General features: G+C 46.1%; 1 protein-coding gene across 2 annotated transcripts in view; it reads left to right on the top strand.

Annotated features, from left to right (window-relative positions):
* Positions 1-24,166, top strand: part of LOC124023142 (tropomodulin-3-like) — a 55,092-nt gene extending 30,926 nt beyond the window's left edge. Inside the window, exons 2-5 of one of the 2 annotated variants that reach the window (XM_046337672.1) lie at positions 918-1,128; positions 2,149-2,305; positions 23,432-23,554; positions 24,043-24,166. In XM_046337672.1, the coding sequence (XP_046193628.1) occupies positions 1,003-1,128; positions 2,149-2,305; positions 23,432-23,554; positions 24,043-24,143 (507 nt within the window). In that variant the 5' untranslated portion in view covers positions 918-1,002 and the 3' untranslated portion in view covers positions 24,144-24,166. Of the gene's footprint in view, positions 1-914; positions 1,129-2,148; positions 2,306-23,431; positions 23,555-24,042 lie in introns of both variants that reach the window. The other variant, XM_046337671.1, reaches the window with a different exon arrangement.
* Positions 24,167-26,515: the final 2,349 nt, after the last annotated feature.

Raw genomic sequence — 26,515 nt, 5'->3', positions numbered from 1 at the left:
GAGAGAACAGAGAGAGAGAACGATGTGGGAGAGAGAACAGAACAGAGAGAGAACAATGTTCCCTCTAAACCACACAGCTCCACCCAGACTGCTGCGCATTAAGAATAAAATGACCGCTGTGCCGAGGTCGTGGAAGATTGAACTCCACTCAACTTTAGTTGACACCCATGTTTCCCAACTCCGGTCCTCCTGTGCCTCCAGCAGCACGTTGTTGTCCCAGACAAACTGATTCAACTAGTCAAGGGCTTCATGATTCCTTTTATTTAACATTTATTTAACAAGGGAATCAGTTAAGAACAAATTCTTATTTTCAGTGACGGCCTACCGGGGAACACAGCAGGTTAACTGCCTTGTTCAGTGGCAGAACGACAGATTTTTACCTTGTCAGCTCGGGGATTCGGTCCAGCAACGTTTCTGTCACTAGTCCAACACACCGATATTGGCCATATAACACAAATCCCAGAAGTGCTTGATTGTTATTATAAACTGGTTATCAACATAATTAGAAAGGTTTAAAAGCTATTTGTTTGTCGTACCCGTGACATACGGTCTGATATACCACAGCTTTCAGACAATCCGCATCCAGGACTGGAACCACCCAGTTTATGTTTAAGACCGGAGGACAGACGCTGTCTGACTGGCCTTAATTACATCACCTACTTTGATCCCACTAACTCACATGTTATCATCCTCTCTCTCTCTCTGCCTCTGTCTGCCTGTCTGTCTCTCTGCCTCTCTGTCTCCATCCCTCTGTCTGCCTGCCTGCCTCTCTGTCTCTCTGTCTGCCTGTCTGCCTGCCTGTCTGCCTCTCTGTCTGTCTGCCTGCCTGCCTCTGTCTGCCTGCCTGTCTGCCTGTCTGTCTCTCTGTCTCTCTGTCTCTCTGCCTCTCTGCCTCTCTGCCTCCATCCCTCTAGCAGATTAGCTGCCTCTAGGCGTGACATTTGGACCCAGAGGGACACAGACAGACACCCCGGTCTGCAGTTGGTGTAGCAGAGCGAGAACATGGCATTGTCATTTAAGAAAGACCTGGAGAAGTACAAGGAGATTGACGAGGATGAGATCCTTAACAACCTGTCAGAGCAGGAACTCAAACAACTGGAGACTGCCCTGGAGGAGATGGACCCAGAGGTATGGAGGGGGGGGGGAGGGGGGAAGAGTCTGTCTGTTTCCGTCTTCCTTGTGTTTTCTCCTTGTTCGCCAGACAGACATCTCATTCTTATCAACTTTTAACCTCCCAGTCTGCCAAGCTTTTCTATGTTGACTTGCACGCAGAGTGGAGGAGGAGGCGCAGTAGAGGAGGAGGTGCAGTAGAGGAGGAGGAAGCGCAGCAGTGTAGAGGAGGCGGTGCAGCAGAGTAGAGGAGGAGGAGGAGGAGGCGCAGCAGAGTAGAGGAGGAGGAGGCAGAGTAGAGGAGGAGGCGCAGCAGAGTAGAGGAGGAGGAGGCAGTAGAGTAGAGGAGGAGGAGGCGCAGCAGAGTAGAGGAGGAGGAGGGCGCAGCAGTGTAGAGGAGGCGGTGCAGTAGAGTAGAGGAGGAGGAGGCGCAGCAGAGTAGAGGAGGAGGAGGCGCAGCAGTGTAGGGGAGGGGGAGTAGAGGAGGAGGTGCAGCAGAGTAGAGGAGGAGGAGTCGAAGGGGAGGGGGAGGAGGAGGAGGTGCAGCAGAGTAGAGGAGGAGGAGGAGGAGGAGGAGGTGCAGCAGAGGAGGAGGAGGTGCAGCAGAGGAGGTGCAGCAGAGGAGTGGAGGTGCAGCAGAGTAGAGGAGGAGCAGAGTAGTCAAACCCTTCCAGGACTTAGTGAGGTTAATTTTCCTTTTCTAGGGCCAGAGTGTGGCCCTAGAAAAGCCATTTATTTACAACAGCCATTTATTTGTGATATTACACAATACACCTCAACAGAAGTATTGGGACGAGGCCAATGTGTTGTTACATCTCAAGTAGAGAACATCTTAAACATTCTTCTCGTCTTTAACTTATACACAGCATGAAGGAGATGAGTCCACTAACTAGGCAACCATAGGAACTTCACTCAACACAACACGGCACCGAATGCAGCCCTAATGTTTTTAAACATGGCACATGAATTCACCAATGACCAATTCATCAATCAGTCAATAAACCCATGTATCCACCCCTCTGTGTCTCTCCCCCCCAGAATGCATTGCTGCCAGCGTCGATGCGTCAGAAGGACCACACAGTGAAAGCAGCCACCGGCCCCTACAGCCGAGAGAAACTACTCAGTTTTCTGGAGAAGGAGGCCCTGGAGTATAAAGACAGAGATGATGTAGTCTCTTTCTCTGGAGAGAGGAAAGGTAGGAGGCCCTGGAGTATAAAGACAGAGATGATGTAGTCTCTTTCTCTGGAGAGAGGAAAGGTAGGAGGCCCTGGAGTATAAAGACAGAGATGATGTGGTGTCTTTCTCTGGAGAGAGGAAAGGTAGGAGGCCCTGGTGTATAAAGACAGAGATGATGTAGTCTCTTTCTCTGGAGAGAGGAAAGGTAGGAGGCCCTGGCGTATAAAGACAGACATGATATGGTGTCTTTCTCTGGAGAGAGGAAAGGTAGGAGGCCCTGGAGTATAAAGACAGAGATGATGTGGTGTCTTTCTCTGGAGAGAGGAAAGGTAGGAGGCCCTGGAGTATAAAGACAGAGATGATGTGGTGTCTTTCTCTGGAGAGAGGAAAGGTAGGAGGCCCTGGAGTATAAAGACAGAGATGATGTGGTGTCTTTCTCTGGAGAGAGGAAAGGTAGGAGGCCCTGGAGTATAAAGACAGAGATGATGTGGTGTCTTTATCTGGAGAGAGGAAAGGTAGGAGGCCCTGGAGTATAAAGACAGAGATGATGTGGTGTCTTTCTCTGGAGAGAGGAAAGGTAGGAGGCCCTGGAATATAAAGACAGAGATGATGTAGTGTCTTTATCTGGAGAGAGGAAAGGTAGGAGGCCCTGGAGTATAAAGACAGAGATGATGTGGTGTCTTTCTCTGGAGAGAGGAAAGGTAGGAGGCCCTGGAGTATAAAGACAGAGATGATGTAGTCTCTTTCTCTGGAGAGAGGAAAGGTAGGAGGCCCTGGAGTATAAAGACAGAGATGATGTGGTGTCTTTCTCTGGAGAGAGGAAATGTAGGAGGCCCTGGAGTATAAAGACAGAGATGATGTGGTGTCTTTCTCTGGAGAGAGGAAAGGTAGGAGGCCCTGGAGTATAAAGACAGAGATGATGTAGTCTCTTTCTCTGGAGAGAGGAAAGGTAGGAGGCCCTGGAGTATAAAGACAGAGATGATGTTGTGTCTTTCTCTGGAGAGAGGAAAGGTAGGAGGCCCTGGAATATAAAGACAGAGATGATGTAGTGTCTTTATCTGGAGAGAGGAAAGGTAGGAGGCCCAGTAGAAAAGTGGATTAATTGCCGCCCCAAAAAATGTGCTCTATCCCTTTAAAAGCGAATCATATATACACCATTATTTATATATTTATTTACTCTGACATCACTCCTTCTGGTATTGCTTTCGTTTTTTGCTGTTTGTTTTATGTGTGTATTGCTAGGTATTCTTATTACACTGTTGGAGCTATAAACACCAGCATTACTGCACTGTTGGAGCTATAAACACCAGCATTACTACACTGTTGGAGCTATAAACACCAGCATTACTGCACTGTTGGAGCTATAAACACCAGCATTACTATACTGTTGGAGCTATAAACACCAGCATTACTGCACTGTTGGAGCTATAAACACCAGCATTACTGCACTGTTGGAGCTATAAACACCAGCATTACTATACTGTTGGAGCTATAAACACCAGCATTACTGCACTGTTGGAGCTATAAACACCAGCATTACTACACTGATGGAGCTATAAACACCAGCATTACTATACTGTTGGAGCTATAAACACCAGCATTACTACACTGTTGGAGCTATAAACACCAGCATTACTGTACTGTTGAAGCTATAAACACCAGCATTACTATACTGTTGGAGCTATAAACACCAGCATTACTACACTGTTGGAGCTAGAAACACCAGCATTACTACACTGTTGGAGCTAGAAACACCAACATTACTACACTGTTGGAGCTAGAAACACCAGCATTACTGCACTGTTGGAGCTAGAAACACCAACATTACTACACTGTTGGAGCTATAAACACCAGCATTACTACACTGTTGGAGCTAGAAACACCAGCATTACTACACTGTTGGAGACAGAAACACCAGCATTACTATACTGTTGGAGCTAGAAACACCAGCATTACTGCACTGTTGGAGCTAGAAACACCAGCATTACTACACTGTTGGAGACAGAAACACCAGCATTACTATACTGTTGGAGCTATAAACACCAGCATTACTACACTGTTGGAGCTAGAAACACCATTACTAAAACAGAAACACCAGCATTACTACACTGTTGGAGGTTGAAACACAAAAACAGCATTACTACACTGATGGAGCTAGAAACACCAGCATTACTACACTGTTGGAGCTATAAACACCAGCATTACTATACTGTTGGAGCTATAAACACCAGCATTACTATACTGTTGGAGCTATAAACACCAGCATTACTACACTGTTGGAGCTATAAACACCAGCATTACTGCACTGTTGGAGCTATAAACACCAGCATTACTATACTGTTGGAGCTATAAACACCAGCATTACTACACTGTTGGAGCTATAAACACCAGCATTACTATACTGTTGGAGCTATAAACACCAGCATTACTATACTGTTGGAGCTATAAACACCAGCATTACTACACTGTTGGAGCTATAAACAGCGGGCGATGTTTAGATGTTGCGGGCGATGTTTAGATGTTGCGGGCGATGTTTAGATGTTGCGGGCGATGTTTAGATGTTGCGGGCGATGTTTAGATGTTGCGGCCGATGTTTAGATGTTTAGATGTTGCGGGCGATGTTTAGATGTTGCGGGCGATGTTTGTGGTCTTGAAGGGAAGGCTCTGTTTCAGACGTGTGTGTGTGTGTGTGTGTGTGTGTGTGTGTGTGTGTGTGTGTGTGTGTGTGTGTGTGTGTGTGTGTGTGTGTGTGTGTGTGTGTGTGTGTGTGTGTGTGTGTGTGTGTGTGTGTGTGTGTGTGTGTGTGTGTGTGTGTGTGTGTGTGTGTGTGTGTGTGTGTGTGTGTGTGTGTGTGTGTGAGTTATTGGTCTCAGCTGTAATCAGTCCACTACTGCATCTGCAGGTATTACTAATGCATGTCTACTCTGGTCTTACACAATACACAGCTGAGAGAAGGGGAGGGGTGTGGGGAGGGCTGGGGCAGGAGGAGGGGTGTGGGCTGGGGCAGGAGGAGGGGTGTGGGCTGGGGCAGGAGGAGGACGTGTGTGGGCTGGGGGAGAAGAATAGTGAGGGAGAAAAAAGCAATATGGTGGTACAGTCCAACTACATTACAGAGGGATTTCATTGGGCTTGGACACACACACACACACACACACACACACACACACACACACACACACACACACTTCTGGGTAGGAACACGCCTTTCATAGCCTCAAGTACCAGTATGTATCTCCTGTACTCCCTGTTCACCCACGGCTGCGTGGCCACGCACGCCTCCAACTCAATCATCAAGTTTGCGGACGACACAACAGTGGTAGGCTTGATTACCAACAACGACGAGACGGCCTACAGGGAGGAGGTGAGGGCCCTCGGAGTGTGGTGTCAGGAAAATAACCTCACACTCAACGTCAACAAAACTAAGGAGATGATTGTGGACTTCAGGAAACAGCAGAGGGAACACCCCCCTATCCACATCGATGGAACAGTAGTGGAGAGGGTAGCAAGTTTTAAGTTCCTCGGCATACACATCACAGACAAACTGAATTGGTCCACTCACACAGACAGCATCGTGAAGAAGGCGCAGCAGCGCCTCTTCAACCTCAGGAGGCTGAAGAAATTCGGCTTGTCACCTAAAGCACTCACAAACTTCTACAGATGCACAATCGAGAGCATCCTGGCAGGCTGTATCACCGCCTGGTACGGCAACTGCTCCGCCCTCAACCGTAAGGCTCTCCAGAGGGTAGTGAGGACTGCACAACGCATCACCTGGGGGCAAACTACCTGCCCTCCAGGACACCTACACCACCCAATGTTACAGGAAGGCCATAAAGATCATCAAGGACATCAACCACCCGAGCCACTGCCTGTTCACCCCGCTATCATCCAGAAGGCGAGGTCAGTACAGGTGCATCAAAGCTGGGACCGAGAGACTGAAAAACAGCTTCAATCTCAAGGCCATCAGACTGTTAAACAGCCACCACTAACATTGAGTGGCTGCTGCCAACACACTGACACTGACTCAACTCCAGCCACTTTAATAATGGGAATTGATGGGAAAGGATGTAAATATATCACTAGCCACTTTAAACAATGCTACCTTATATAATGTTACTTACCCTACATTACTCATCTCATATGTATACGTATATACTGTACTCTACATCATCGACTGCATCCTTATGTAATACATGTATCACTAGCCACTTTAACTATGCCATTTTGTTTACATTTTTTATTTTTTTTATTTTACCTTTATTTAACCAGGCAAGTCAGTTAAGAACATATTCTTATACATACTCATCTCACATGTATATACTGTACTCGATACCATCTACTGTATGCTGCTCTGTACCATCACTCATTCATATATCCTTATGTACATATTCTTTATCCCCTTACACTGTGTATTAGACAGTAGTTTTGGAATTGTTAGTTAGATTACTTGTTGGTTATTACTGCATTGTCGGAACTAGAAGCACAAGCATTTCGCTACACTCGCATTAACATCTGCTAACCATGTGTATGTGACAAATAAAATTTGATTTGATTTGTATATAGAGCAGGGTTAGGGTTGGTACCTCCAGTATGTATATAGAGCAGGGTTAGGGTTGGTACCTCCAGTATGTATATAGAGCAGGGTTAGGTTTGTACCCTCCAGTATGTATATAGAGCAGGGTTAGGGTTGGTACCTCCAGTATGTATATAGAGCAGGGTTAGGGTTGGTACCTCCAGTATGTATATAGAGCAGGGTTAGGGTTGGTACCTCCAGTATGTATATAGAGCAGGGTTAGGGTTGGTACCTCCAGTATGTATATAGAGCAGGGTTAGGGTTGGTACCTCCAGTATGTATATAGAGCAGGGTTAGGGTTGGTACCTCCAGTATGTATATAGAGCAGGGTTAGGGTTGGTACCCTCCAGTATGTATATATAGAGCAGGGTTAGGGTTGGTACCTCCAGTATGTATATAGAGCAGGGTTAGGGTTGGTACCTCCAGTATGTATATAGAGCAGGGTTAGGGTTGGTACCTCCAGTATGTATATAGAGCAGGGTTAGGGTTGTACCCTCCAGTATGTATATATAGAGCAGGGTTGGGGTTGTTACCTCCAGTATGTGTATATAGAGCAGGGTTGGGGTTCCTCCCTCCAGTATGTATATAGAGCAGGGTTGGTGTTCCTCCCTCCAGTATGTATATAGAGCAGGGCTAGGGTTGGTACCTCCAGTATGTATATAGAGCAGGGTTAGGGTTGGTTCCTCCAGTATGTATATAGAGCAGGGTTAGGGTTGTTGCCTCCAGTATGTATATAGAGCAGGGTTAGGTTTGTTACCTCCAGTATCTATATAGAGCAGGGTTAGGGATGGTACCTCCAGTATGTATATAGAGCAGGGTTAGGGATGTTACCTCCAGTATGTATATAGAGCAGGGTTAGGGTTGATACCTCCAGTATGTATATAGAACAGGGTTAGGGTTGGTACCTCCAGTATGTATATAGAGCAGGGTTAGGGTTGGTACCCTCCAGTATGTATATAGAGCAGGGTTGGGGTTGGTACCTCCAGTACCAGTATGTATATAGAGCAGGGTTGGGGTTGGTACCTCCAGTACCAGTATGTATATAGAGCAGGGTTAGGGTTGTTACCTTCAGTATGTATATAGAGCAGGGTTAGGGTTGGTACCTCCAGTATGTATATAGAGCAGGGTTAGGGTTGTTACCTCCAGTATGTATATAGAGCAGGGTTAGGGTTGTTACCTCCAGTATGTATATAGAGCAGGGTTGGGGTTCCTCCCTCCAGTATGTATATAGAGCAGGGCTAGGGTTGGTACCTCCAGTATGTATATAGAGCAGGGTTGGGGTTCCTCCCTCCAGTATGTATATAGAGCAGGGTTGGGGTTGGTACCTCCAGTATGTATATAGAGCAGGGTTGGGGTTGTTACCTCCAGTATGTGTATATAGAGCAGGGTTGGGGTTCCTCCCTCCAGTATGTATATAGAGCAGGGTTGGGGTTGGTACCTCCAGTATGTATATAGAGCAGGGTTGGGGTTCCTCCCTCCAGTATGTATATAGAGCAGGGTTGGGGTTGGTACCTCCAGTATGTATATAGAGCAGGGTTAGGGTTCCTCCCTCCAGTATGTATATAGAGCAGGGTTAGGGTTGGTACCTCCAGTATGTATATAGAGCAGGGTTAGGGTTTCCTCCCTCCAGTATGTATATAGAGCAGGGTTAGGGTTGGTACCTCCAGTATGTATATAGAGCAGGGTTAGGGTTGGTACCTCCAGTATGTATATAGAGCAGGGTTAGGGTTGGTACCTCCAGTATGTATATAGAGCAGGGTTAGGGTTGGTACCTTGGTACCTCCAGTATGTATATAGAGCAGGGTTAGGGTTGGTACCTCCAGTATGTATATAGAGCAGGGTTAGGGTTGGTACCTCCAGTATGTATATAGAGCAGGGTTAGGGTTGTACCCTCCAGTATGTATATAGAGCAGGGTTGCAGGGTTAGGGTTGTTACCTCCAGTATGTGTATATAGAGCAGGGTTGGGGTTCCTCCCTCCAGTATGTATATAGAGCAGGGTTGGTGTTCCTCCCTCCAGTATGTATATAGAGCAGGGCTAGGGTTGGTACCTCCAGTATGTATATAGAGCAGGGTTAGGGTTGGTTCCTCCAGTATGTATATAGAGCAGGGTTAGGGTTGTTGCCTCCAGTATGTATATAGAGCAGGGTTAGGTTTGTTACCTCCAGTATCTATATAGAGCAGGGTTAGGGTTGGTACCTCCAGTATGTATATAGAGCAGGGTTAGGGATGTTACCTCCAGTATGTATATAGAGCAGGGTTAGGGTTGATACCTCCAGTATGTATATAGAACAGGGTTAGGGTTGGTACCTCCAGTATGTATATAGAGCAGGGTTAGGGTTGGTACCCTCCAGTATGTATATAGAGCAGGGTTGGGGTTGGTACCTCCAGTACCAGTATGTATATAGAGCAGGGTTGGGGTTGGTACCTCCAGTACCAGTATGTATATAGAGCAGGGTTAGGGTTGTTACCTTCAGTATGTATATAGAGCAGGGTTAGGGTTGGTACCTCCAGTATGTATATAGAGCAGGGTTAGGGTTGTTACCTCCAGTATGTATATAGAGCAGGGTTAGGGTTGTTACCTCCAGTATGTATATAGAGCAGGGTTGGGGTTCCTCCCTCCAGTATGTATATAGAGCAGGGCTAGGGTTGGTACCTCCAGTATGTATATAGAGCAGGGTTGGGGTTCCTCCCTCCAGTATGTATATAGAGCAGGGTTGGGGTTGGTACCTCCAGTATGTATATAGAGCAGGGTTGGGGTTGTTACCTCCAGTATGTATATAGAGCAGGGTTGGGGTTCCTCCCTCCAGTATGTATATAGAGCAGGGTTGGGGTTGGTACCTCCAGTATGTATATAGAGCAGGGTTGGGGTTCCTCCCTCCAGTATGTATATAGAGCAGGGCTAGGGTTGGTACCTCCAGTATGTATATAGAGCAGGGTTAGGGTTCCTCCCTCCAGTATGTATATAGAGCAGGGTTAGGGTTGGTACCTCCAGTATGTATATAGAGCAGGGTTAGGGTTGTACCCTCCAGTATGTATATAGAGCAGGGTTAGGGTTGGTACCTCCAGTATGTATAGAGCAGGGTTAGGGTTGGTACCTCCAGTATGTATATAGAGCAGGGTTAGGGTTGGTACCTCCAGTATGTATATAGAGCAGGGTTAGGGTTGGTACCTCCAGTATGTATATAGAGCAGGGTTAGGGTTGGTACCTCCAGTATGTATATAGAGCAGGGTTAGGGTTGGTACCTCCAGTATGTATATAGAGCAGGGTTAGGGTTGGTACCCTCCAGTATGTATATATAGAGCAGGGTTAGGGTTGGTACCTCCAGTATGTATATAGAGCAGGGTTAGGGTTGGTACCTCCAGTATGTATATAGAGCAGGGTTGGGGTTGGTACCTCCAGTATGTATATAGAGCAGGGTTAGGGTTGTACCCTCCAGTATGTATATAGAGCAGGGTTGGGGTTGTTACCTCCAGGGTATATAGAGCAGGGTTGGGGTTCCTCCCTCCAGTATGTATATAGAGCAGGGTTGGTGTTCCTCCCTCCAGTATGTATATAGAGCAGGGTTAGGGTTGGTACCTCCAGTATGTATATAGAGCAGGGTTAGGGTTGGTTCCTCCAGTATGTATATAGAGCAGGGTTAGGGTTGTTGCCTCCAGTATGTATATAGAGCAGGGTTAGGTTTGTTACCTCCAGTATCTATATAGAGCAGGGTTAGGGATGGTACCTCCAGTATGTATATAGAGCAGGGTTAGGGTTGTTACCTCCAGTATGTATATAGAGCAGGGTTAGGGTATATAGAGCAGGGTTAGGGTTGTACCCTCCAGTATGTATATAGAGCAGGGTTAGGGTTGGTACCCTCCAGTATGTATATAGAGCAGGGTTGGGGTTGGTACCTCCAGTACCAGTATGTATATAGAGCAGGGTTGGGGTTGGTACCTCCAGTACCAGTATGTATATAGAGCAGGGTTAGGGGGTATAGAGCAGGGTTAGGGTTGGTACCTCCAGTATGTATATAGAGCAGGGTTGGGGTTGTTACCTCCATGTAGAGCAGGGTTGTATATAGAGCAGGGTTGGGGTTCCTCCCTCCAGTATGTATATAGAGCAGGGTTGGGGTTGGTACCTCCAGTATGTATATAGAGCAGGGTTGGGGTTGTTACCTCCAGTATGTATATAGAGCAGGGTTGGGGTTGTTACCTCCAGTATGTATATAGAGCAGGGTTGGGGTTCCTCCCTCCAGTATGTATATAGAGCAGGGCTAGGGTTGGTACCTCCAGTATGTATATAGAGCAGGGTTAGGGTTCCTCCCTCCAGTATGTATATAGAGCAGGGTTAGGGTTGGTACCTCCAGTATGTATATAGAGCAGGGTTAGGGTTGGTACCTCCAGTATGTATATAGAGCAGGGTTGGGGTTGGTACCTCCAGTATGTATATAGAGCAGGGTTCGGGTTGGTTCCTCCAGTATGTATATAGAGCAGGGTTAGGGTTGGTACCTCCAGTATGTATATAGAGCAGGGTTGGGGTTGTTACCTCCAGTATGTGTATATAGAGCAGGGTTGGGGTTCCTCCCTCCAGTATGTATATAGAGCAGGGTTGGGGTTGGTACCTCCAGTATGTATATAGAGCAGGGTTGGGGTTCCTCCCTCCAGTATGTATATAGAGCAGGGTTGGGGTTGGTACCTCCAGTATGTATATAGAGCAGGGTTGGGGTTCCTCCCTCCAGTATGTATATAGAGCAGGGCTAGGGTTGGTACCTCCAGTATGTATATAGAGCAGGGTTAGGGTTCCTCCCTCCAGTATGTATATAGAGCAGGGTTAGGGTTGGTACCTCCAGTATGTATATAGAGCAGGGTTAGGGTTGGTACCCTCCAGTATGTATATAGAGCAGGGTCAGGGTTGGTATCTCCAGTATGTATATAGAGCAGGGTTAGGGTTGGTACCTCCAGTATGTATATAGAGCAGGGTTAGGGTTGGTACCTCCAGTATGTATATAGAGCAGGGTTAGGGTTCCCCCCTCCAGTATGTATATAGAGCAGGGTTAGGGTTCCCCCCTCCAGTATGTATATAGAGCAGGGTTAGGGTTGGTACCCTCCAGTATGTATATAGAGCAGGGTTAGGGTTGGTATCTCCAGTATGTATATAGAGCAGGGTTAGGGTTGGTACCTCCAGTATGTATATAGAGCAGGGTTAGGGTTGTACCCTCCAGTATATATATAGAGCAGGGTTAGGGTTGTACCCTCCAGTATGTATATAGAGCAGGGTTAGGGTTGGTACCCTCCAGTATGTATATAGAGCAGGGTTAGGGTTGGTACCTCCAGTATGTATATAGAGCAGGCTTAGGGTTGGTACCTCCAGTATGTATATAGAGCAGGGTTAGGGTTGGTACCTCCAGTATGTATATAGAGCAGGGTTAGGGTTGTTACCTCCAGTATGTATATAGAGCAGGGTTAGGGTTCCTCCCTCCAGTATGTATATAGAGCAGGGTTAGGGTTCCTCCCTCCAGTATGTATATAGAGCAGGGTTAGGGTTGTACCCTCCAGTATATATATAGAGCAGGGTTAGGGTTGTACCCTCCAGTATGTATATAGAGCAGGGTTAGGGTTGGTACCCTCCAGTATGTATATAGAGCAGGGTTAGGGTTGGTACCTCCAGTATGTATATAGAGCAGGCTTAGGGTTGGTACCTCCAGTATGTATATAGAGCAGGGTTAGGGTTGGTACCTCCAGTATGTATATAGAGCAGGGTTGGGGTTCCTCCCTCCAGTATGTATATAGAGCAGGGTTAGGGTTGGTACCTCCAGTATGTATATAGATCAGGGTTGGGGTTCCCCCCTCCAGTAGAATTCCAGAACCATGATGTCATGGCCCCTGATCTCCGGGGAGGAAGCCTGTCTGGAATCACCTCACACACATTCCTCTTCCCTCACCCCACTGTGTGTGTGGTGACAGACCATAGCATCAACTCTTGTTATCAGCGGGGGCTGTTTTAATAAGTCTCGTGGAATTTACATTCCATTAGACCTTAAAAGTGATTTGTGTTTTACTTGTTGTATAAACACACCATGGGCACCAAAATCGGACTAAGTGGACTGGACAAGAGTTTCTGGAGAGATTGGAGAGCTTTTCAGTGATGAGCACAATTAATATTAGCACCACAAATGTGCAGCCCAGTTCTGTTCAGCAGTGGGAAGGACACGTCACACACCGCCTACATCAGCTGGTGAGCTGCAGGGGAGCCAGCGATGAGTGTGAAGACAGGCTCTGATTATACACATCACACAGGGGACTCTCTGGCTTCCCGTAGTGAACCAGTCACCACCAGCCTGGTTAGCTACCCTTTGCCTGGTGAAAAGGGATACTTCAGGATTTTGCCAATGAGGCCCTTCGACCTCATCATTGAGCTAACGCTAGTTAGCATTGGCTTGCAAAACCACCTCTACCTTCCTTCATACTGGACACAGAGACATACAAATGGTATCAGTGAGTTCATCTGACTCAGGGGAAGTTGATAAAGGGCCTCACTGCCAAAATCCCCAAGTATCCCTTTATGAAACACAAGCTGCTTTACAAAATTGAAAACAATAGCAGCAGTGAGTTTAATAGTAAAACGGTCTAACTATGTTTGTCTCTCCCCTTTCGTATAGAAAAGTAGTGCAGTTGTAGTCTCATTCAACCCTCCCACTTTCCCCACGGCGTTTTCATAGCCAAGTTCTGTAGCCAAGTCTCCCACTTCCTCAGAGAAAACGTCTGGATTCAAGCCCTTACCGTTCAAAAGATATTACCCATAACCCACCACTATGTATTGTATTGTTGTTGTGCTCTCTCTTTTCCTCTCTAAAATGGCCCAATGTCTCCTTCATTTTGACAATAACTACAGTAAATCATTATTCAAAGGACTAAAATGTGACTTCAGTCGAGACTAAATCTAAAGTGTGCCTAAATGAACAGTGATCCACTGACTGACTCCCATTCTGTAACAGCCTGTAGAGAGACTCCATTCTGTAACGGCCTGTAGAGGACTCCATTCTGTAACGGCCTGTAGAGAGGCTCCATTCTGTAAAGGCCTGTAGAGAGGCTCCATTCTGTAACGGCCTGTAGAGAGGCTCCATTCTGTAACGGCCTGTAGAGAGACTCCATTCTGTAACGGCCTGTAGAGAGACTCCATTCTGTAACGGCCTGTAGAGAGACTCCATTCTGTAACGGCCTGTAGAGAGGCTCCATTCTGTAACGGCCTGTAGAGAGACTCTATTCTGTAACGGCCTGTAGAGAGACTCTATTCTGTAACGGCCTGTAGAGAGACTCCATTCTGTAACGGCCTGTAGAGAGACTCTATTCTGTAACGGCCTGTAGAGAGACTCTATTCTGTAACGGCCTGTAGAGAGACTCCATTCTGTAACGGCCTGTAGAGAGACTCCATTCTGTAACGGCCTGTAGAGAGACTCCATTCTGTAACGGCCTGTAGAGAGACTCCATTCTGTAACGGCCTGTAGAGAGACTCCATTCTGTAACGGCCTGTAGAGAGACTCCATTCTGTAACGGCCTGTAGAGAGACTCCATTCTGTAACGGCCTGTAGAGAGACTCCATTCTGTAACGGCCTGTAGAGAGACTCCATTCTGTAACGGCCTGTAGAGAGACTCCATTCTGTAACGGCCTGTAGAGAGACTCCATTCTGTAACGGCCTGTAGAGAGACTCCATTCTGTAACGGCCTGTAGAGAGACTCCATTCTGTAACGGCCTGTAGAGAGACTCCATTCTGTAACGGCCTGTAGAGAGACTCCATTCTGTAACGGCCTGTAGAGAGACTCCATTCTGTAACGGCCTGTAGAGAGACTCCATTCTGTAACGGCCTGTAGAGAGGCTCCATTCTGTAACGGCCTGTAGAGAGGCTCCATTCTGTAACGGCCTGTAGAGAGGCTCCATTCTGTAACGGCCTGTAGAGAGACTCCATTCTGTAACGGCCTGTAGAGAGACTCCATTCTGTAACGGCCTGTAGAGAGACTCCATTCTGTAACGGCCTGTAGAGAGACTCCATTCTGTAACGGCCTGTAGAGAGACTCCATTCTGTAACGGCCTGTAGAGAGACTCCATTCTGTAACGGCCTGTAGAGAGACTCCATTCTGTAACGGCCTGTAGAGAGACTCCATTCTGTAACAGCTGGTGAGAAATTACAGGAAAGAGTTGAGAAACAGTGTAGAGGGTTTGAGATGTGGCTATGACTGGACTCTCTGTGGTTCTCCCTCTCTATTGCTCTCTTTCTCTCTCGCTCTCTTTGTCTCTCTCGCTCTCTCTCTTTGTCTCTCTCGCTCTCTCTTTGTCTCTTTCTCTTTCTGTCTCTCTCTCTTGCTCTCTTTGTTTGTCTCTCTCGCTCTCTCATTGTCTCTCTCTCTTTGTCTCTCTCTTGCTCTCTTTGTCTCTGTCTGTCTCTCTCTCTCGCTCTCCTTGTCTCTCTTGCTCTCTTTGTCTCTGCTCTCTTTGTCTCTCTCGCTCTCATTGTCTCTTGCTCTCTTTGTCTCTCTGTCTCTCGCTTTCTCTCTGTCTCTCGCTCTGTCTCTCTGTCTCTCGCTGTCTCTCTCTCTTTGTCTCTCCTCTCTCTCTCGTCTCTCTCTTTGTCTCTCTTGCTCTCTTTGCTCTCTTTGTCTCTCTTGCTCTCATTGTCTCTCTTGCTCTCTTTGTCTCTCTGTCTCTTGTCTCTCTGTCTTTGTCTCTCTGTCTCTCGCTTTGTCTCTCTGTCTCTCGCTCTCTCTCTCTCTTCTCTCTGTCTCCCTCTCTCTCTCTCTTTGTCTCTGTGTGTTTCTGTCTCACTCATTCTCTCTGGCGCTTCTCTTCCTGAAAGAGCCTTTAGAGGGCCATTCTGTGTCGGTCCCTGTGGACAACAGTTTCAGTTACCCCCATTATAGACAGACACAGAGAGAAGCACCCAAGCTGCACCTGGAGTGTCTGTAGTACATACAACCTCGCAGATATTTGACATGTAGGATATCACCTGTAGGGAAAGGAGAAGGTCATGCAGAGACAGTTGAACTGTGTGTTAACAAGAAGGCTGTGACTGTGGCTGTAAGTGCCGGGGATAGTAGACTAACTGTTAGCTGACTCTTCTCCAGAGGGCCTGACACAGGAAGTGGGGTGTTGTGGGTAATGGCTGTATTTACTGTTTAGAGGCTTTTCAGGAAGTGCCAAGGCCCCCTCGAGACTAAACCGCCTTTTAGACTGGAGAGTAGGGGCGCACGGGGGGTGTTCTGTCGGAGGGGCGGCAGGGGAGGACCGAAGGACAATTAGATTTAAGTTTGAGTCATTTAGCAGACGCTGTTATTCAGAGCCACTTCTAGTAGTGACTGAATACATTCCCATGAAGGAAAGGGTCACTATCATTTCTTGTCTGTAAAGTGAAGGTGTTGGGGGCACAGAGGCACAGAGGTTATTCTCCTTGAGGGAGTTGTGTGGCAGGAGAAGAGGGAGAAGGGCTACTGAAGGAAAAGGCTACTGTATATTTTTTTAGAGTGTGTTGAGGGGGAGGGGCACTGATGGGGTTGTCTGGTACTGTATTTAATATACAGTATTTCATATACAGTACTTCATATACAGTATTTCATATACAGTATTTTATATACAGTACTTCATATACAGTATTTTATATACAGTACTTCATATACTGTATTTTATATACAGTACTTCATATACAGTATTTTATATACAGTACTTCATATACTGTATTTTATATACAGTACTTCATATACTGTATTTTATATACAGTACTTCATATACTGTATTTTATATACAGTACTTCATATACAGTACTTCATATACAGTACTTCATATACAGTACTTCATATACAGTACTTCATATACTGTATTTTATATACAGTACTTCATATACAGTACTTCATATACAGTACTTCATATACTGTATTTCATATACTGTATTTCATATACAGTACTTCATATACAGTATTTCATATACAGTACTTCATATACAGTACTTCATATACAGTACTTCATATACAGTACTTCATATACAGTACTAGTCAAACGTTTGGACACCACTACTCATTTAAAGGCTTTTCTTTATTTTTGCTGTTTTCTACATTGTAGAATAATAGTGAAGACATAAACTATGAAATAACACAAAATATAAAATATTGTTGTTCTTATTGTTTAACACTTTTGTTGGTTACTACATGATTCCATATGTGTTATTTCATAGTTTTGATGTCTTCACTATTATTCTACAATCTAGATAATAGTAACAAAAATATATAGAAAAACCCTTGAATGAGTAGGTGTGTCCTAACTGTTGACTGGTAACTGTTGACTGGTAACTGTTGACTGGTTAACTGTTGACTGGTAAACTGTTGACTGGTAAACTGTTGACTGGTAACTGTTGACTGGTAACTGTTGACTGGTTAACTGTTGACTGGTAAACTGTTGACTGGTAAACTGTTGACTGGTAAACTGTTGACTGGTTGGTGAAACTGTTGACTGGTAAACTGTTGACTGGTTGACTGTTGACTGGTTGACTGTTGACTGGTTAACTGTTGACTGGTTGACTGTTGACTGGTTGACTGGTAAACTGTTGACTGGTTGACTGTTGACTGGTTGACTGTTGACTGGTTGACTGTTGACTGGTTGACTGTTGACTGGTAAACTGTTGACTGGTAAACTGCTGACTGGTAAACTGCTGACTGGTTGACTGGTTGACTGGTAGACTGTTGACTGGTAGACTGTTGACTGGTAGACTGTTGACTGGTAGACTGTTGACTGGTAGACTGTTGACTGGTAAACTGTTGACTGGTAAACTGTTGACTGGTTGACGTTGACTGGTTGACTGTTGACTGGTAACTGTAAAGGATTACGTGCTGATGGGATTGGGGAGAATAGCAGCCTCTGTATGTAGCTGTGTGTTGTAACGTCTGGCCAACAAGTTAGTTGCCCCCAGCAGCACTATAGAGGAGTTTAGACTTTACTCTCTGTTCCGTGACTTCCTGTCTCTTTCCTTCTGCTGCTGCTGGGTTTCCATGGCAATGCCTCCGGGGCCGACTGAAGGAGGGAGAGAGACGGGGAGGGAGGGAGAAAAGAGAGCGAGACGAGCGAGAGATGCAGACTGTCTTGTCTCCTCAGTCTGATGAAGATCTCCAGCTGTGTTATGTAAAGATGTCTGCTCTCTGTCTCACACACACACACACACACACCAAGACAAAGCAGAAGGGTTCATGGGTAGACGGTACACAGGACAGAAATAGCAGCAACTAGACAGAGCAGAGTAGAACACACTGTATCGCTTAGATACAGTCCATCCTGCAGTAGAACACACTGTACCGCTTAGATACAGTCCATCCTGCAGTAGAACACACTGTACCACTTAGATACAGTCCATCCTGCAGTAGAACACACTGTACCACTTAGATACAGTCCATCCTGCAGTAGAACACACTGTACCACTTAGATACAGTCCATCCTGCAGTAGAACACACTGTACCACTTAGATACAGTCAGTCCATCCTGCAGTAGAACACATTGTACCACTTAGATACAGTCCATCCTGCATTAGAACACACTGTACCACTTAGATACTGTCAGTCCATCCGTCAGTAGAACACACTGTACCACTTAGATACAGTCCATCTATCCTGCAGTAGAACACACTGTACCGCTTAGATACAGTCCATCTATCCTGCAGTAGAACACACTGTACCGCTTAGATACAGTCCATCCTGCAGTAGAACACACTGTACCACTTAGATACAGTCCAACTATCCTGCAGTAGAACACACTGTACCGCTTAGATACAGTCCATCCTGCAGTAGAACACACTGTACCACTTAGATACAGTCCATCCTGCAGTAGAACACACTGTACCACTTAGATACTGTCCATCCTGCAGTAGAACACACTGTACCACTTAGATACAGTCAGTCCATCCTTCAGTAGAACACACTGTACCACTTAGATACAGTCCATCCTGCAGTAGAACACACTATACCACTTAGATACAGTCCATCCTGCAGTAGAACACACTGTACCACTTAGATACAGTCCATCCTGCAGTAGAACACACTATACCACTTAGATACAGTCCATCCTGCAGTAGAACACACTATACCACTTAGATACAGTCCATCCTGCAGTAGAACACACTGTACCACTTAGATACAGTCCATCCTGCAGTAGAACACACTATACCACTTAGATACAGTCCATCCTGCAGTAGAACACACTGTACCACTTAGATACAGTCCATCCTGCAGTAGAACACCCTGTACCACTTAGATACTGTCCATCCTGCAGTAGAACACACTGTACCACTTAGATACAGTCCATCCTGCAGTAGAACACACTGTACCTGCTTAGATACAGTCCATCCTTGAACACACTGTACCACTTAGATACAGTCCACAGTAGAACCCTGTACCGCTTAGATACAGTCCATCCTGCAGTAGAACACACTGTACCGCTTAGATACAGTCCATCCTGCAGTAGAACACATTGTACCACTTAGATACAGTCCATCCTGCAGTAGAACACATTGTACCACTTAGATACAGTCCATCCTGCAGTAGAACACACTGTACCACTTAGATACAGTCCATCCTGCAGTAGAACACATTGTACCACTTAGATACAGTCCATCCTGCAGTAGAACACATTGTACCACTTACAGTCCATCCTGCAGTAGAACACATTGTACCACTTAGATACAGTCCATCCTGCAGTAGAACACATTTACCACTTAGATACAGTCCATCCTGCAGTAGAACACATTGTACTAGCCCTCGCTCGCTCTCTCTCTAGCCCCTCCTTTGCTCTCTCTAGCCCCCTCCTTCTCTCTCTCTAGCCCCTTCTTCTCTCTCTCTAGCCCCCTCCTCCCTCTCTCTCTAGCCCTCTCTCTCTCTGTGTGTCTTGTCTCTGGCTCTGTTGGTGTGTTCTCTAAAGACCGCTGTAGTAGACACACATTAGCCGCTAGGAGTTAGCATTGTGGATAAAACAACCTCGGAATGAGTTGGAGCAGCTAATATACGTTAGCCGCTAGGAGTTAGCATTATGGATAAAATGACCTCAGAACGAGTTGGAGCAGCTAATATACATTAGCCGCTAGGAGTTAGCATTATGGATAAAACGACCTCAGAACGATTTTGAGCAGCTAATGTACATTAGCCGCTAGCAGTTAGCATTATGGATAAAACAACCTCTAGAGACCCCAGAGCAGAAACATCATGACATCAATCTCAACACAGCTCAGAGAAAATGAACTAAACAAGACAAGTACATGAGTAATGGAAATGTCTTGTGTGTGTTCATCGGTAAGATATGGGTTCTGGGGTGTGTGCTCTGGTTCGCTGGTGGTGATGTCATTCCTAGGTACAGTAATTACAGACTGGTGTATAGATATGCAGGCAGAGAGAGTGAGAGCACGGAAAATGTGTGTAATGGGAAATAGAATACTGTGTGTGTGTGTGTGTGTGTGTGTGTGTGTGTGTGTGTGTGTGTGTGTGTGTGTGTGTGTGTGTGTGTGTGTGTGTGTGTGTGTGTGTGTGTGTGTGTGTGTGTGTGTGTGTGTGTGTGTGTGTGTGTGTGTGTGTGTGAGAGAGAGAGACATGAAACATTGACTAATGTAGTGTTAGTTCAAATAGACATAATTGAGAATAATGATAGCTGTATTATACAATTACAGACACACACACACACACACACACAGTCAGGGCTAAGCAGTTGATGTGCTTCCTAGAGGAACAATATAACCCGTCCAGATAGGAAGGGTTAGAGCAGGGGTGTCAAACATACGACCCGCGGGCTGGATCCGGCCAATCTGTCCCTTCAACACTAGTAGAGTCCTGAATCTCCCCTGGGTTCAACACTAGTAGAGTCCTGTATCTCCCCTGGGTTCAACACTAGTAGAGTCCTGTATCTCCCCTGGGTTCAACACTAGTAGAGTCCTGTATCTCCCCTGGGTTCAACACTAGTAGAGTCCTGTATCTCCCCTGGGTTCAACACTAGTAATCTCCCCTGGGTTCAACACTGTATCTCCCCTGGGTTCAACACTAGTAGAGTCCTGTATCTCCCCTGGGTTCAACACTAGTAGAGTCCTGTATCTCCCCTGGGTTCAACACTAGTAGAGTCCTGTATCTCCCCTGGGTTCAACACTAGTAGAGTCCTGTATCTCCCCTGGGTTCAACACTAGTAGAGTCCTGTATCTCCCCTGGGTTCAACACTAGTAGAGTCCTGTCTCCCCTGGGTTCAACACTAGTAGAGTCCTGTATCTCCCCTGGGTTCAACACTAGTAGAGTCCTGTATCTCCCCTGGGTTCAACACTAGTAGAGTCCTGTATCTCCCTGGGTTCAACACTAGTAGAGTCCTGTATCTCCCCTGGGTTCAACACTAGTAGAGTCCTGTATCTCCCCTGGGTTCAACACTAGTAGAGTCCTGTATCTCCCCTGGGTTCAACACTAGTAGAGTCCTGTATCTCCCCTGGGTTCAACACTAGTAGAGTCCTGAATCTCCCTGTGTTCAACACTAGATGGGTCCTGAATCTCCCCTGTGTTCAACACTAGATGGGTCCTGAATCCTGGAATCTTTTAAGTGGGATTTTGGGAAAGTTACTTGGGTTTCGCAACTCTAGACTCTAAAGTAGGGATGGGCAACTGGCAGATCAATTTCACCCCTCCGTCGGGGTCTCAACTTACTGTTGACAGTTAGATAAGTAGAATACACAAGTTGCAATTTCTAAATGTGGTTGTGCATAAGCAGTTTTTCTGCTTATGTCATTCACTGATAGTCAGTCAATTAGCCCATGTCAGCAAACACACATGTTTACGCTGCTAAGCTAGTTTTGCGGGCAGCTATCTAAACTTGTTATCATGGTTGACTTACCGGCCGGAGGACACACTGTACCATTTAGATTTTTGGTAGTTCGTCTCACTCAGATATCATATTAAAAACTGCAAACATTTCCCCTTCATCCTATGGCCAGATGTGGTGAAAGAATATACACAGACTAAAGATTAAGTAGAAAATAGATCAATAAAACCCTTCTTCAAAACATCAGACTGAATGTAGATTTGAGAATGGGCTATTGGGACCATTTCTTTATACATTGAGTGTTATTATGACATTATTTGTAAAAATGCCGAGTTTGTTTCTGGAGCAAAAAGGGTCTTCGGGGCTCCCAGTGGTGCGGTGGTCTAAGGGAATGTCTGAGGTGTCACTACAGACCCGGGTTTGATCCCAGGCTGTCTCGCACAACTCACCGTGACCAGGAGTCCCATAGGCCTGGCGTCCTATAGGCATAGTCCCATAGGCCTGGTTTATCGTGCTCTAGCGACTCCTTATGGCGGGCCGGGCACCTGCAGGCTGACTTCGATTGTCAGTTGAATGGTGTTTCCTCCGACACATTGGTGCGGCTGGGTTAAGCTGACAGGTGTTATGAAGCTCATTTTGGCAAGTCATGTTTCGGAGGATGCATGAATGCTTTGCCTGCCTTTCCCGAACCAGTTTTGGAGTTGCAGCGATGACACGAGATCGGGAATTGGATATGATGAAATTGGGGTGAGAAAGGGTGGTGGAACGAGAGAGAGAGAGAAAAGGGGCGTCTGTACAGCTGAGTTCTGTCCAGGGCCCTGGGCAAGAATATTTGAGGCTCCCATCTTGGCGGTCGAGAACATTTAGTGGTTTTAAAGCTAATTTCCTACAATTCTACACATTTTGACATGGCTAATGTTGTGTTCTTATGCTCCAAACATATTAACAAATTCAATGACTGTCTGATTGTCTAGCTTTTATTTTGGTAATTGGAAGTCCTCAAAGATGATTGTTATTATAGGCTATTTAAAAATATATATATATATATCCATTTGGTTTAGTAGTTTTAGTTTACCCTGAAAGCGTTTTAACATCCCAAGTAGTTTTGGAACCACTGCTGAGGATGGGAGGAGAAAATGATCCATCTCCACGTTAAAGGGCTACTTGGGGATTTTAACAACGAGGACCTTTTTTCTACGTCCCCAGGGTAACTAGCGGATACCAGTTTTATGTCTCTGTGTCCAGTATGAAGGAAGTTGGAGCTAACCAGCGGCAGATACCCATAGACTTCCAGTCATTGTGCTAACGCTAGTTAGCAACTTCCTTCAAACTGCAGGGCGGAGACATAACAATGATATCAGTGAGTTCATCAGACTCCCTTTCAACTCCAGCTACTACTAACTTATTGGTTGTTGTTTCATATGCGGTATTGACTATATTGATGAGTTTATTAGCAGGGGTGATTGTTTATCTGTCTCTCTGGACATGAAAAATAAACAGTGGATCTCTGGCTGACCGCCTTCGCTTCTGCAGTGCATTGTGGTCCTTCCTGTGTCAGCTGGGGAATGACCTGTACAGAAGAGACCAGAGGGTCAACAGGAAGTTGGATACATCTGCCTAGTCAGGTTCTCACTCTTCTCTCCCTTTCCCTCTCTCCCATCTCCTCTCTCTCTCTCTCTCTCTCCCTTTCCCTCTCTCCCATCTCTTCTCTCTCTCTCCCATCTCCTCCCTTTCCCCCTCTCCCATCTCTCTCCCATATCTTCCCTCTCGCTCTGCCTCTCTGTAGGCAAGGCATTTGTTCCCAAGCAGCGGCCCATCGAGTCTCGTCAGGAAGAGGTAACGACCCTTGACCCGGAACTAGAAGAGGCCCTGTCCAGTGCTACCGACACTGAACTCTGTGACCTGGCAGGTAAGGGGGAGGGGGTAGGTAGGCTGTCTTCTTAGGGACAGAGACGCACACAGCCTCTCTCTCTCTCTCTCTGTCTCTCTGTCTCTCTCTCTGCGTTAGAAAGATCTGTGAATCTTACTGTCTCTCTCTCTCTCTCTCTCTCTCTCTCTGCATTCTCTCTGTCTCTCTCTCTCTCTCTCTCTGCATTAGAAAGATCTGTGAATCTTACTGTCTCTCTCTCTCTCTCTCTCTGCATTAGAAGGATCTCTCTCTCTCTCTCTCTGCATTAGAAGGATCTGTGTATCTTACTGTCTCCAGTCTCTCCTGTCTCTCTCTCTCTCTCTCTGCATTAGAAGGATCTGTGTATCTTACTGTCTCTCTCTCTCTGCATTAGAAGGATCTGGACTTACTGCTAAATGCTAAATACAGGAGTCTTTCATACTCACTGTCAGCCAGGCTTGTCCCATGGTACACACACACTAAGCCTGTTGTTGTGTGTTTGTCCACAGCCATCCTAGGTGTCCATACCCTGGTGACCAGCACCCAGAGCTACGATGGAACCAGCAGTAAAGACGGAGGATACAACAGTGAGTACACAACCACAATGTAACCACAACACAACCACAATGTAACCACAACACAACCACAATGTAACCACAACACAACCACAATGTAACCATAACACAACCACAATGTAACCATAACACAACCACAATGTAACCAGTACACAACCACAATGTAACCAGTACACAACCACAATGTAACCATAACACAAACAATGTAACCACAACACAACCACAATGTAACCATAACACAACCGCAATGTAACCATAACACAACCACAATGTAACCACAACACAACACACAACACAACCGCAATGTAACCACAACACAACCAATGTAACCATAACACAACCACAATGTAACCACAACACAACCACAATGTAACCACAACACAACCACAATGTAACCACAACACAACACAATGTAACCATAACACAACCACAATGTAACCATAACACAACCACAATGTAACCACAACACAACCACAATGTAACCACAACACAACCGCAATGTAACACAATGTAACAACACAACCGCAATGTAACACAACCGCAATGTAACCACAACACAACCGCAATGTAACCACAACACAACCGCAATGTAACCACAACACAACCGCAATGTAACCACAACACAACCGCAATGTAACACAACCGCAATGTAACCACAACACAACCGCAATGTAACACAACCGCAATGTAACCACAACACAACCACAGTGTAACCACAACACAACCACAATGTAACCACAACACAACCGCAATGTAACCACAACACAACCGCAATGTAACCACAACACAACCACAGTGTAACCACAACACAACCACAATGTAACCACAACACAACCGCAATGTAACCACAACACAACCGCAATGTAACAACAACACAAAAACAATGTAACCATAACACAACCACAGTGTAACCACAACACAACCACAATGTAACCATAACACAACCGCAACACAAACACAATGTAACCATAACACAACCACAGTGTAACCACAACACAACACGTAACCACAACACAAACGTAACCACAACCACAATGTAACCTCAACACAACCCCAACTTAAACACAGTTACCACCATGTAACCGCTACAACTACTAACCCCAACATAACCAGGGTCATATTTGGTCTTGGTTCCACCTGGTTGTTTGGTGTAACCACCAGTCCTCCTATATAAATGAGGTGTGATGGACACAGATGAATATGTTTCACAACCGTGGTGAAGGGGAAGATGAACCCCGTGTTTGATGAGCCTAAACCCCACTAACGTAACCACAACACTCTGCACAACACAACCGCAAGGACCACAAAAACAACGACAATGCTGCGCTGTAACCACAACCAATGTAACACAACGGAGGTGTAACAACACAACAACATCAAATGTAACCACAACACAAAAACAATGTAACCATAACACTCAATGTAACACACACTCACACGCACACAACACACACACACACACATACACACACACACACACACATACACAACATAACACACACACAGTCCTCCACACACGTGGTAAAGGGGGAAAGATGAACCCCACAACCCCACACACACACACAAAAACACACACACACACACACACACACACACACACACACACACACACACACACACACACACTCGCACGCAACACACACACACACGCAGACACACACGCTAGCAGACACGCACGCAGACACACACGCACGCACGCACGCTTGCAGCAGACACACATTTATATATATATATATATATATAAACTCACTGACACACACACAATGAGACAAGATGTGATTATCCTGTATTTTCCTGGTGTTCCAGAACATTCCCATTCCCACGCTGAAGGAGTTTGCCAAGGCCATGGAGAGGAACACACACGTCAAGAAGTTCAGCCTCGCCGCCACACGGAGCAACGACCCCATCGCTGTGGTGGGTGTCAGACAGACAGACAGACAGTCTGTCTGTCTGTCTGTCTGTCTGTCTCCCACGTCTGTCCTGTGAGAGGAACACACACGCCAAGAAGTCTGTCTGTCTGTCTGTCTGTCTGTCTGTCTGTGGGTGTCTGTCTGTCTGTCTGTCTGTCTGTCTGTCTGTCTGTCTGTCTGTCTGTCTGTCTGTCTGTCTGTCTGTCTGTCTGTCTGTCTGTCTGTCAGACAGACAGACAGACAGACAGACAGACAGACAGACAGACAGACAGACAGACAGACAGACAGACTGTCTGTCTGTCTGTCAGACAGACAGACAGTCAGACAGACAGACAGTCTGTCTGTCTGTCTGTCTGTCTGTCTGTGGGTGTCTCTGTCTGTCTGTCTGTGGTCTGTCTGTCTCTGTCTGTCTGTCTGTCTGTGGGTGTCTCTGTCTGTCTGTCTGTCTGTCTGTCTGTGGGTGTCTGTCTGTCTGTCTGTCTGTGGGTGTCTGTCTG

The sequence above is a fragment of the Oncorhynchus gorbuscha genome, unplaced genomic scaffold (assembly GCF_021184085.1).
Source record: "Oncorhynchus gorbuscha isolate QuinsamMale2020 ecotype Even-year unplaced genomic scaffold, OgorEven_v1.0 Un_scaffold_1505, whole genome shotgun sequence".
NCBI classification, from domain to species: domain Eukaryota; kingdom Metazoa; phylum Chordata; class Actinopteri; order Salmoniformes; family Salmonidae; genus Oncorhynchus; species Oncorhynchus gorbuscha.
Note: the sequence above shows the minus strand (reverse complement) of the source record. Positions and strands in the feature narration are given on the sequence as shown.